Source organism: Alexandromys fortis, unplaced genomic scaffold, assembly GCF_014885135.2.
Source record: "Alexandromys fortis isolate MF-2015 unplaced genomic scaffold, M_Fortis_MF-2015_v1.1 scaffold_79, whole genome shotgun sequence".
Lineage (NCBI taxonomy): Eukaryota > Metazoa > Chordata > Mammalia > Rodentia > Cricetidae > Alexandromys > Alexandromys fortis.
Genome location: NW_026067964.1, coordinates 1,181,369 through 1,194,470, shown reverse-complemented (window position 1 = coordinate 1,194,470; position 13,102 = coordinate 1,181,369). Strand labels below are relative to the sequence as shown.

Genomic DNA, 13,102 nt, shown 5'->3' with positions numbered 1-13,102 from the left:
AAGGACTGCAGTCTAAGGCTCCCACACACACTGCACTCCCTCTGCTTGGCTATACACTGCTGTGGGACAATATTCTTGTACCCTGTAAAGATTTATCTCTCACATTGGTTTAATAAAACACTGATTGGCCAGTAGCCAGGCAGGAAGTATAGGTAGGGCGAGCAGACTAGAAGAATCCTAGGAAGAGGAAAAAGGCAGAGAGTCAGCCACCAGCCAGACACTGAGGAAGCATGATGAGAATGCCTTCCTGAGAAAAGGTACCAAGCCACATGGCTAAACACAGGTAAGAATTATGGGTTAATTTAAGTTGTAAGAGCCGGGCGGTGGTGGCGCACGCCTTTAATCCCAGCACTTGGGAGGCAGAGGCAGGCGGATCTCTGTGAGTTCGAGACCAGCCTGGTCTACAAGAGCTAGTACCAGGACAGACTCCAAAACCACAGAGAAACCCTGTCTCAAAAAACCAAAAAAAAAAAAAAAATTTAAGTTGTAAGAGCTAGCTAGTAATAAGCCTAAGCAAGTAGGCCAAACAGTTTATAATTAATATAAGCCTGTGTGCTTCTTTGGGACTAAACAACAGCAGGACTGGGCAGGACAGAAAATTCTGTTTGCAATTCTCCCTTCTTTACTCCACTTCATTGAGACAAAATTCCTTGTTGATTTCCTGGCCTCCCTTCTAGCACAGTGCTGAACAGAGGTGACCACATTCTCCCTTAGTTGTGGCACCACATCCCCATGGTTTCCCTGCTGTGGGACAATGGTCTGTACCTGTCAATTATATTTTAATAAAATGTTGATTGGCCAGTAGCCAGGTGGGGTGACCAGGCAGAAAGTAGAGGCAGAACAATGAGAACAGGAGAATTCTGGGAAGAGGAAAAAGTCAGTCCACAGTCATCACAGGGAGAGAGAGGAGGCCAGACACAGAGCAAGCAATATGTGACTGCCTCGCCAAAAAAGGTACCAAGCCACATGGCTAACATAGACAAGAATTATGGGCTAACGTAAGTTTTAAGAGTTAATAAAAAGCTGGGTGGTGGTGGCATACGCCTTTAATCCCAGCACTCAGGGGGCAGAGGCAGGCAGATCTCTGTGAGTTCAAGGTCAGCCTGGTCTACAAGAGCTAGTTCCAGGACAGGCTCCAACGCCACAGAGAAACCCTGTCTTGAAAAACCAAAAAGAGAGAAAAGCCTGAGCTAACAGTCCAATCAGTTTATAATTAATATAGACCTCTGTGTAATTTGAGACTTAACGACTGTGGAAACTGAACAGGACAAAAACCTCAGTCAACAAATTGTACCCAGGGGCTGGAGAGATGGCTCAGAGGTTAAGAGCACTGCCTGCTCTTCCAAAGGTCCTGAGTTCAATTCCCAGCAACCACATGGTGGCTCACAACCATCTGTATAGGGTCTGGTGCCCTCTTCTGGCCTGCAGGCATACACACAGACAGAATATTGTATACATAATAAATAAATAAATATTTAGAAAAAAAACAAATGGTACCCAAGGTGAGACAAAAACCTCAGTCAATATTTCCCTTTGACCTTGCTGGTGGCCCTGTTAGTCTCCTTTGATGACTCACTATCCCTAACATATTAGGTTGTCTTCTTTTCTCCATGTCCACAATTCCATATGGTCTGTACCATTAGATAGCATCCTGAATTCTAGACTCAAACATCCAGTGTAAGACACAAGCATTTGTCTGTTAGACATCTCAGACACAGCTGGGTGAGAGTGGGGTGTCTTATCTGTTTTTGGACAGTCTTGTAGCTCCGGTGGTTTGGACCTTGCAATCTGCCTATGAGACCCATCACTTCAAACCAGACTGAAGAAGAACTCTTGATTTACTTCTCCAGTCCTTTCAAATCTATTCCCACCTCCGCCTATTATCACTAAATGTCAGTAGTTTTCACCCAGTTGTTCAGATCAAAATATTAAAAGGGCATCCTTGATTTTCTGTTTGTTCCACATCTAAAATCCCCCCAGTGCTATCCAAATATACCTTCAAATGTGCTTGGAATCAGACTGCCCAGTTCTCCCCCAGGGAGGCCCAGAGACTGTGCTTTCTGAAAACATGACCTGCTACAACTCAGTCCAGGCCTCCATATTGCCCCCATGTAGCTGCTTGAAATAAACCAGCAAAGATGACCTGGTAAAGCCTGGGATTAATTGTGGATGGGTTTATCCTCCTATCACAGCCCTCAAAGTTATTACCTAATTTGGGCCAGTACCTCTTCAAGTGCATTACATACAGCCGCCTTGTTTGTCATGTTTTAGCAACATCTGTTTTCTTGTGGTTCCCCTGCCATGTTCAACTTATCCCTACCTAATGGCCTTTACTTTTGCAACTTTTCTCCTAAAATCTTCACACTGGCTCTTCCTACCCTTGATCAGATTTCTGACCACTCTGACATTTAAGAAAGGCAATGTCCTCGGCTCTCCTCTCCAGCCTCTTAATCTATTTCTTCTTACTGCTTCTTTTTTTAAGTATCTATTTCATTATTTCCCTTTTACTTCATTAAAAAAGCCTGGGATGAAAAAGTAATATGACACACTCTCTCTCTCTCTCTCTCTTTTTTTTTTTTTTTTTTGGTTTTTGAGGCAGGGTTTCTCTGTGTAATTGCCCTAGACCAGGCTGGCCTCAAACTCATAGAGAGCTGCCTGCCTTTAACTCCCAAGTGCTGGGATTAAAGGTGTGTGCCACCACCGCTCAGCAAAAAATTAATATGACTCTTCATTGTCAGGAAAAGCAGACAATATGAAATTCAAGCTCCCTAAAACTTCGTAATCCTGGTTCCCTTCCTAGAAGTACTCTGGGATGTGCTTTTGTATTATCTTTATAAAGTTCTTTTCTGTGCATCGAAATATGTAGAAATAATGAAAGCAAATCATTCAAAGTATGCCTTAGCTTCCCCAGTCATTGTATACAGATTGATAAATACAGTATAGTTCATTGATGAACAATTATCCTATCGACAGTTTTGAACCACTGCAAGCCGGCTGTTCACTTTGCTATTTTACTGGGAATTTACACATTCTCGGATTCCTATAGCTATGTATTTTAAAAGAGGCCTGGAAAGGAACAGAGCAATTGAAACGCTGGGCCCACTCCCCAGCACACCAGAGGAAAACAACAGAACAATCTAGTAGAATGTTAGAGGGGCATACTGGTAATAGCACCCATATGGAGGCTCACAACCTTCTGATAGTCTATTCTCAAGCATGCACATACATGCAGGCAACACACTCATATATAAGTCTAAGAAAATTTTCAAAAGAATATTTTGAGAGGGGAGCTCGGGAGATGGCTCAGGGGTTAGGAGCACTGGCTGGTCTTGCAGAGGCCCCAGTTTCAGTTCTCAGCACATACGCGGTCACTCACAAGGACCTCTAACTCCAGTTCCAGGGATCTGATGTCCTCTTCTTTCTCACGGAGGCATGTGCAGTGTGCACACATACATGCAAGCAAAACACTCATATACATAAAATAATAATCCTTAACAATAGGAATATGCTATAACTTTTTTTTTTGGTAGATGGTCAGTAAATCCCAGAAGGTACAATACAAGGGTGAGAGGAGTTAAGACAGGGAGGTGAGGCAGGTGGGGAAGAGACCATAAACAGCCACTTTACAAATCCTATGAATGGAATGCAGAAGACAAAGGCTGACAAGGAACCTGGAGGCTCCGCAGTTACCTCAAAGACCTTATAGCACCTTCTACCCACCCAGTTAAAATGAAAGCTACTAGGGCAAAAATGGCTTTACTTTAAAATTCCTGGTTTGGGTGTGGTTGCACACACGCCTTTAATCCCAGTACTCTGGCACGTGGATGAGTTTGAAGCCTGGGCCTGGGTAACACAATGAGACCCTGCCTAAAAATAAGTAAACAAATAAATTAAATACCTGTGCTGATTTAGCAGTGTGTGAATTCTGCCAGACCCCTTCAATAGATTCTGTGTGCTTGTTTCTAAACTGTGGCCAGTATGAAGGGGACTTTACACTTTACTGCCCATGTCCCTTTTAGTGACACAGCGCCATGCTCACTGACTAGCCGTACTTCCTCTTCTGACAATTTCCTCATTTAAAAAACTGAGTTGTGCCAGGTCTGGTGGCACAGGATGAAGAGAGAGGAGAGGAAAAGAAAAAGGAAGAAATTGTTTTCTTTTTTATGTATTTCATAATTATTTTTAAAAACACCCCATTCTTGATGATTTACACAAGTAATGAGCATTTTCATTTCAAAATTTCAATCATTCATTCTAGGGTAATTTAAGACCTTGGTCCAATTGGATCAGGTTGTCCAGTGAAAACCCTTGAGGCAAATCTGGCCACTGTAGTTAGGAGGTTCACTGTCTGAAACTGTTCTGCATGACAATGCCAAGGCTGGTATGGACCACAGAGTAGAAAATATTATCTACCGTGTACAGAAAAAGTATGGACCTGACCTTAGGCCATTTAGATCCCTGACCTGCTCAGTGGTCCAAGAACATAGCAGGTTCTTACCTCTTGAGTACTCCACGAAATGGGTTTCTACTTCCCAAATGCTCAGGCCAGTCTCTATTTCCTTCATGGACTCTACTTCTAGTCCTCCCTGAGGCCAACACAGGCTTACGTCATAAAACCTGCAACCAAACCTGCAACCGATAACTGTGCTATGGCATGCCTGTTTACATACAACAGTCAATCCTAGAACCCAGCAGTGGTACAGTTCTCTCCAGCTGAAGGAACCTACCTCTAGGGGCTTACTGTATTAACTAACAGACTCCCAAAACTTGCGTGTTCTCCTATGTTCTAGGTCAAACAGTTTATTTTTAGTTTATAATATTTTTCCCTTCTCTTCTTAAATATTGGAGTGGGACAGATGTGGAGATCAGAGGACACCCTTGTGTGTCAGTCAGTCCTCCCCTTCTACCTTGCTCATTGCTGAGTACAGCAGGCTAGCCCACAAGCTTCTGGACAGTCTCCCGAGTACAGCAGCCTAGCCCACAAGCTTCTGGACAGTCTCCCGAGTACAGCAGTCTAGCCCACAAGCTTCTGGACAGTCTCCCGAGTACAGCAGGCTAGCCCACAAGCTTCTGGATAGTCTCCACATATGTCTTCATCTCTCTGTAGGACAAGTGATTACAGATGCAGGCTACCATACCCAGCTTTACATGTGTTCTAGGGATCAAAGCCCAGGCCCTCTACTTTCGTGGCAAACACCTGACCCACTGAACCATCTCCTCAGCTCAGCTATTTCCTCAAACAATGTTAACTGCTAATGGAAACATAAATTATGTGGCTCTGTAACTTTACGTCCATTTTTTTAGATTTGGTTGGCACCATCTATTACTAAGCATTTGTTTGCATAAATGCTACATAAGTTTGGAATTCTCTACATTTCTTTTGTTAGTAAATCAAAAGTGATAGAAAGGACCTGTGTCAGCGGAGTGATTGTGCACCTAGACTTAAGGGGATGCAGTGTCACGACTTTACTGGTGTTCCAGTCGCTTGTGAAGACGCATGCATGCGTGTTTTTGTTCCCTTTCAGCATAACATCCTCTAGTCTCTTTATGTCAAACAGCTCTAGTCTTTCTGGCTTATTTTTCCATTAAGACTTTTCATTTATTTCACCAGTAATGGGCTTCATCAAGTGTATTTTTCAATTCAATTACTTAATGGGCCTTTAAACTTCTCTTAGTCACTAAATTTAATCAAATTTGTGATTTCTTTGGTTTTTCCCCTTTCTCATTTGTTTGAGAGCATTACTAAGAATGCTGAGTCCACATATGCTTGCTGTCTTCATTTTAGAATTCAGATTTCTCCCTATCTTCATACCTATCTATATATCTATATGTCCAATTATACTTCATCCAGGTAAAGATTTTTTTTTCATTTTCTAAAATGTGGTAAGTTAATCTCTGTTTGGTTTAATTTTGTTCACTATTTTAACAGTGTGGCCTATGGTTTATAGGCACATTTTGAAAATATGTGCTACATAGAAATATACAAATATCTTTTACTTAGACAGACGTAGATTCAGAGTCAGGCTTGCACACGTAGCCCTTGTGCAAAATGTATAGTCATCTCCTCCCATCAATTAAAGGGAAGTAATTTCCATGTATAAAACAGGACTATGATGATGAGAATTATGTTAAAGAAATACTATGTACCAGATGTCTACAGATAACTCCTGACATAGTACAAAGGGAAAATGTATTAATTCAGTCTTTCTTTGCCTTCATCTCACATCTGTAGCTACATTAATGTTATTTTGCTTCTATTTATTTTAGGAACATTATTACATTCCCTTAAGCAAGCTTAGCATAGTAGTGGACATTATTATCTCCATGATGGTGCCAGAAGGTTAGAAATGGAGACGAAACCCAAGCAACACAGAAAAACTGTCTCAAGACAAAACAAACAAACCAGCAGGCCTAGTAGTAGAGGCTTATAAGCATATGCTAAGGAAAAGGATTAAGATGGAGGACTGCCTGGACCTCAGTGAGTTCAAGGCCAGCCTGTGTAACTTAGTCCTTTCACAACCCGTGTAGCCTGCATGACGTCATCAATTCAACCCCCAGCACTCACACAAACAACAGCACAACAATATAATCCAAACACCACCAGGAGCTGGGTACAGTGGTCCATACCATTAATCCCAGCACTCAGAAAGCAGAGGCAGGCAGATCTCTGTGAGTTTGAAGCCAGTCTGATTTACAGAGTTCCAGTATGGACAGAGCTACAGAGATGGACCCTTTCTCAGAACACTACCATGAAAACGCTTCCCTTAAGCAAAAGCAGCCTGGTAATATGGATCCAGAATTTGGGAAGATACTCAGTATCACAATGAATCAGAAATGCAGTAACAATTCTATGCACAAAGATGTTCATTGCAAGGTTTCTTATACAGCTACAAGAAATTAGAAACTCTTAGGAGAAATTCACACAAATATTATAGTCATAAAAAGTAGACAAAATAACTAAACAACTTAAATGTTTATATCAGGTTTTTAAGAAAAAAGCAGAAAATTACTTATGTAATAAAACTGTAGGAAAACAAAAACAAAAACTCGTATTGGAAGGAAATACACCAAAGGGCTTATAGAAATCGTTATATGGTCCTGAGATTGGTGGTTTTCTTAGTTTTCTAAAATAATCCCCAACAATGAGAACAGTAGTGATGTATGGAGCACTCACAACATGTGGCCGGGTTAGAAGAGCATACTGTACTGACTCAGAAGATGCTCTCAGAACATAATCGGACAAAAACTCAAGCACTGTAACCTGCCTTTAGTTACGCTGAGAATTACAAAGAGCCTGGCTTCAAGTGTCTGCTCCTGACATCCATACCACACAGGACAGCTCTATTTTTTTGTTTTTGGTTTTTGAGACAGGGTTTTACCGTGTAGCTCTGAAGCCTGTCCTGGAACTGACTCTGTAGACCAAGCTAGTCTCAAACTCACAGAGATCCTTCTGCCTCTGCTTCCAAAGTGCTGGGATTAAAGGCGTGCACTACCCCTACCTGGCGTGACAGCTCTAGTTTACATCATGGAGTAAACCAATAGAAAGGCACCCGTTGGTTCCAACTGCATGGTCTCCACAGCAGCAGCAACATTTCCTTTCCATGTGGAGCTCAAACAGTTCCACTGCCATTGTCCTTTGGAAATAAGATGTGGCCACCCTTCTGGTATGGAATTTATCTTAGAAAAATTCGAAGGCAGCCACATGTGGTAGAGTATGCTTAATTCCAGCACTCGGGATGGAAGGTGAGAACAGAGGCAGGTGGATCTCTATGGTTTGAGGCCAGCCTGGTCTACAGAGTGAGTTCTAGGACTGCCAATCTCACACAGTGGGACCCTGTCTCAAAAGACAGACAAAAACACGTATCAAAACAAAAAATTCCAAGACAAATCTCCATCCTCATTTCCTGTTTCAATATTTCATGTGACCCCAGAGATGCTTAAGAGCTTTATTACACTAACTGATAGGACTTCCAAGAACACTCTAGAAGTGCCAGAGCCAGCCAATCAAACTCATTTCTCCGACCTCTCTTCATGAACCTCTACCTACTTCACCACAAACGGCCCTCTCTCACAACCACCTGTTCCACCTTGAATACATCTTCTCTCACCTGCCAAACCCTTACTAACATGAGCCCAGCAGGACCTCATCTTCCGTGAAATTTCACTCACTCCAACCCCTCCCTTTCCGAAGGGGCATTGTCCTCCGTGAATGTGAAAACCAGTTGCTCACTCTAGTCCAGCTTTCTCCACCTTTGCAATGTAAGTCAGTATGGGGAGGGGTGAGGGGGCGGAGGGAGGAGGGGAGAGTCTTTCTGCTACCTTTTTTTTTTTTGGAGACAGGACTTCTCTGTGCAGCCCCTGCTGTCCTGGAACTGGCTCTGTAGACCAGGCTATCCTAGAACTGAACAGTCCACCTGCCTCTGCCTCCTGAGTGCTGGGATTAAAGGCGAGCGCCGCCACACCCTGTGTGCCATATTCTTCATACCTGGCAAAGAAACACAGTCCCCACGGCCCTGCACACCTGTCTTCTGTTTATACTGCTTTAATTTACTTCATGTGTAACTTGATTTGGTTTCCTTAAAACCTGACTTCTTTTCCTAAAAAAAGGTTTGCAAAACCCAATATGATTAACAAATACAAGAAATTCCTCTGAATAAAGCTTGTTCACATCTCAACACCATTCAGTAAAAAAAACTGAATGCACACAAGCACTTTAACATTATAGAAGAGAAAAATCAGTCATGAAAACAACGAACATAACAAATATTGATAGTGAAAATTGTCACAGCAAGGAGAACATTTTTTTACCCCAGAATGTATTCTACTCCTATTATGGAATGACAAAAGGCTTTTAGGGATGGAGACCGAAGTACAAAAAATATGTGATAGTCTTTCAATTGGAGGAATTCAGTATCCTAACTGGGGTGACGATGGAGCACATGAAGGCTCATGGAAGGTGGAGGCCACTTTTCAGAAGAGGAAAATGAAACAGAACCCAATGGGTTTATATCGACTCAAGTAAAATCAGTACTGCCAAGCCACGATTCCCCCACACCCAAGTGTCAAAGATTTTCAAAGAAACCCGCACCTCTAAACTACTATTTTCTCTTTGCAGTTCCAAGTTTTCAGCCGGGTCAGCCATTCTCTCGAATAACTGGGACGCAGGGTAAGGGAGCCGGTAGAAATCATAACCCCTCCCCAAAACCCAAATCCTCCACTACCTCATTAAGAACATTTTCTTATCACTCTTAAAGGAAAAAATTCAATAGGGAGACTTCAAACCCAGCAGGCCCTTTTGGTAAAAGATGAACACATATGAATGGGCATATTCCGGACAAGTCAGTTCCGAATACCGATTTCATCAAACATGTTGCACTTAACAAGCATCTTTTCTTTAGGGGGCCAAGCACTGCTCACGTACTCACTGAAGCCATTCCTGTTTTACAGCAGGAACAAACTAAGCTTCTTCAGACAACCTTCCCAATTAGTGGACGGCCTCCAAATTCGTTTCTACAGTTACAGCTGATTTGCGACTGGCATGACAAAGTGAAACTGTAAACAATCCCTGCAAGGCCCACGTGATTTGAAGAAAAAAAAATTAAACAACGCGAGATCATTTCTAAGGAGGGGGAAGAAAGCCTTTCTAAAACCAGTTTGATTGTGGTGGCGGGTCTGTTCCTCGGTGGCCGTTCCCCCGTGCCGTGTACGGACAGGACACGGTCAGATGGGCAAGCCCCACAAACCTAAGCAAAACCCGTAGTTACAAACATTAAAATGATGAAAACACGTCGCGAGGCCAGCAGGTCCTCGGGGGAGGCGGATCAGCTGGTTGCAGAAATCGAGGTGTGTGAGCTCTGGGACAAAGACCGGCGACCTCGGGTCCTAGCCCGGTGCGGCCCGATAGGCGCCGCACCAGCCCGCCCCGACAGCCGCCTTCCCGCCTCAGGACCGACCTCCCACGCCCTGGTGCGCCACCCGCCCCGTCCCGGTCCCTCAGGGCGCCCGGGGCGGCAGCTGTTGGGCTTAGAACCGCGCCGTCGCCGGCGGGCTCCAAACGGCCGTGCCGGGTCCAGGAGAGCCGGGAGCCGAGCTTCGTCCCCCTCGGCACGGTAGCGGGTGGGAGCCCGCTCGGCCGCTTCCGCCCCTCCGCCCCGGCCACGCACCCTCACGCCACCTACCCGGTCCCACACCATCCCAGAGGCCTCCGGTGCTCGGGCCTTCTGCCGAAGCGGCGCTGCCTCCCGTCCGGGGCCTGAAATGGCTGCGGAACAAAGAGAATCTGGGCTCGGGCGAGCGCCGGTCCGATTGGCCGGGGGGCGGAGCCCGGCGCGGGAATCTTCGGCGGCGGTCGCCTTGGCAACGGCGGCGGGGCTGGGAAAACCGCGGCCTGGGCCTGCGGGCCTGCGTCGGGCGGCGCACGACAGCGGTTTCCCGAGCGGGCCCAGAGGTCGCGGCCTCGGCCCCGCGCCCGTCCCCCCACTCCCTCGCGGCCCGGCTGGCCCAGCGTGGGGCTCTGTCGCTGCCCGGCCCGTGAGTGTGATGTCTAGATGCAGGGCCCTTCCAGGAGGTGACGTGCCTCGGCCACACTTGTGTCCCCCGCTGTAGCCCCTCGAGTGACAGCCGAGTCCCGGGAGTCGCCGCTTATCCCACAGCTTCCCCGGTACGAGGCAGATGGCTGTGGGCGGCCCGCTGCCCGCTTGGTACCAGACGGGTTTCTAAGCTGTGCTGCTGTGTAAACCAAATGAAACTATTTAGCAAATTAAATTTACTTCTCTAGGTCTGTATCTTAATATAAAACTACTTTATGAGCTTGGACATAATTAGCGCTCCTAGCTTTATACAGCCACCACGAGAAAAGTACTATAATTTCAAACTGAAAATGTTTTCAGATGGGAGAGGTAGACATGTTTAAACCCAACTGTGATGATGGTAATGAATAGATACGAACTGTTCTCCTTCCCTGCGATTACTTTTACACAAATATATTCTATGAATATTGTAAATGTGCATAGCAAGGTGCTCTTTATTTCTTAAGGGGAGTTGCCGGGGAGACTTAGCCTCACACCAGAACTTAGTGGCACACACTTTTTGTTTAGACACTTAGTGCTCTTCATCACTTTATATATGGTATAGTGTCTAATTCTAGAAAATGCTAAATGTTTACTAAGACGGCTTATTTATTAAGAAAGAATCTTCTTAATAATCTTCTCTTGTAATACTCATTACAGTTAGTTTAACTCATATTTGAGACTAAAAGATGATGTTTATGATCAGAAAGTTGAACATAGAAAGGGAAAATATTTAAAATAACTAAAATATGACCGGGTGTGATGGCACACACCTTTAATCCCAGCACTCAGGAGGCAGAAGCTGCCTGATTGCTGAGTTCCAGGACAGCCAGAACTACACAGAGAAACCTTGCCTCAAAAAATAAAGTAACTAAAATATACATTTCAGCATTTTATAATGTTAACTTAATGGAAGCTGAATCAAGTAGTATTCTTGGAAAGGGGGTTTCTAAGAGGAAATATGTTCCCCCCAAAAAACAATTTAATATAAACCTTTCTCCAGAGCTGTTTGGTGAATCTCCAAGGAAATGCAAGCAGGGCTTGTTTAGTACTTAAAAGATTGCATTGCAGACTAGGGACTTGTATAACTCAGGATTGTGGTAGCCGAGTTTTACATTGCTAGAACTTAACAAAAGATTGTGGAAATCTAAAAGATTAGGGGCTGGAGAGATGGTTTAGTGGGTAAGAGCCTTGTTTTTGCAGAGGGCCTGCATTTATTTCTGAACCCACATGGTCAATCATAACTTTATAATTCCAGTTTCAGGAATCCAGTGCCCTCTTCTGACCTGCTCAGACACCAGGGACACATACCACACAGACATCCATGTCTGCAAAACACTCATACACATGAATAAATCTAAGTCCAATCAGAAAGGATAGCAATTAATGACAGTTATGAGACCTACCAAGCAGTTAATATAAATTCACCTAAATAATACTTTGGAAATAATTGGAAGGGAGGAGGAATTGAGTATTTATTAGTATATGAGGTAAAGTTGGCATTTGTTCCCTCAAAGTCTTTTAAAGAATACTTGGTTATCAGATGTTATGAAATTGAGATGAGCTAACCCAAGAATCTATTCTTTCATAACACTGAAATGAAAAGGTCACTGTGAAGTGACTGTGGGTAGAGATGTTTATCTAGGTGGCCTTTGTCTCATCTTCTAGCCTAAATTAAAAATAAATGTTTTAAATAATAACTCTTATTTATCATTAAACCTTATTAACATGGCTTATTTAATTTTCTTTCCTATTATTTGGTTTTCCTTTGTGCATATAATAATGGCTACTCGGTGGTGTTTTTCTCTTTACATTTCATGTGGCAAAACTCTGCAGAATTGTTGGCATTTTTCAATGACATATTTTGAAGTTTAAGATTAATAAACATTGCTTTTCACAACCTTTATATTCTTTAGTTTCAACATTAAATTTTCCTTAGGTGAAAGAGTTGACAAAGACAAAAATCAAAGAACATTAACAGTTACGAAATGGCACCCCCATGAGAAAACCAACCCTTGGGAAAGAAAAGTTGCTTACTTTGTCAGATGTAGCATCATCAAAAACCTTGTGCTATTCAGGAGGTCACGACCTGCATCCAGATGCCGACTTTACCGTGACCTGCATCTAGATGCCAGCCTTACCACACTCCTGCTTGTGTGTAGTTCTGTCTCTCAGACCTTTACTTTGTCTTAGACAGCACTAAGGAAGATAAAGCACATGAGGAGTTCAATAGCAGTAGGCAGGCAGCAATGGGGCAATAGATAAAAGTATTGCTGGACATTAATGAATATAAATGACCATGTTTGCCTGTGTGTGGGGGGGTGATTTTGAAAAAAAAAAAAAAGATCTGAAAGTCCAAAACTTGCTAAATATCTCTAATAGGCAAATATTACTAATACTTCATTATTTTAGTAATACTTTTATTACTATTAATAAGTTATTTTATTAGTGGTGATTAGTAACTACTAATATTATATAAAAATTCACCAAGAGAACTGAAGTAATGTTTCAGGCAGGCAAGCTTTAAAATAGGG

General features: G+C 43.4%; 1 protein-coding gene across 3 annotated transcripts in view; it reads right to left on the bottom strand.

The window, feature by feature from the left end:
* The window catches only part of Tnpo1 (transportin 1), an 80,984-nt gene extending 70,638 nt beyond the window's left edge, over window positions 1-10,346 (bottom strand). For 2 of the 3 annotated variants that reach the window (XM_050153822.1, XM_050153826.1), the window contains exon 1: window positions 10,179-10,345. In XM_050153822.1, coding sequence (XP_050009779.1) covers window positions 10,179-10,193 — 15 coding nt within the window. In that variant the 5' untranslated portion in view covers window positions 10,194-10,345. Of the gene's footprint in view, window positions 1-10,178 lie in introns of all 3 variants that reach the window. The other variant, XM_050153827.1, reaches the window with a different exon arrangement.
* Window positions 10,347-13,102: the final 2,756 nt, after the last annotated feature.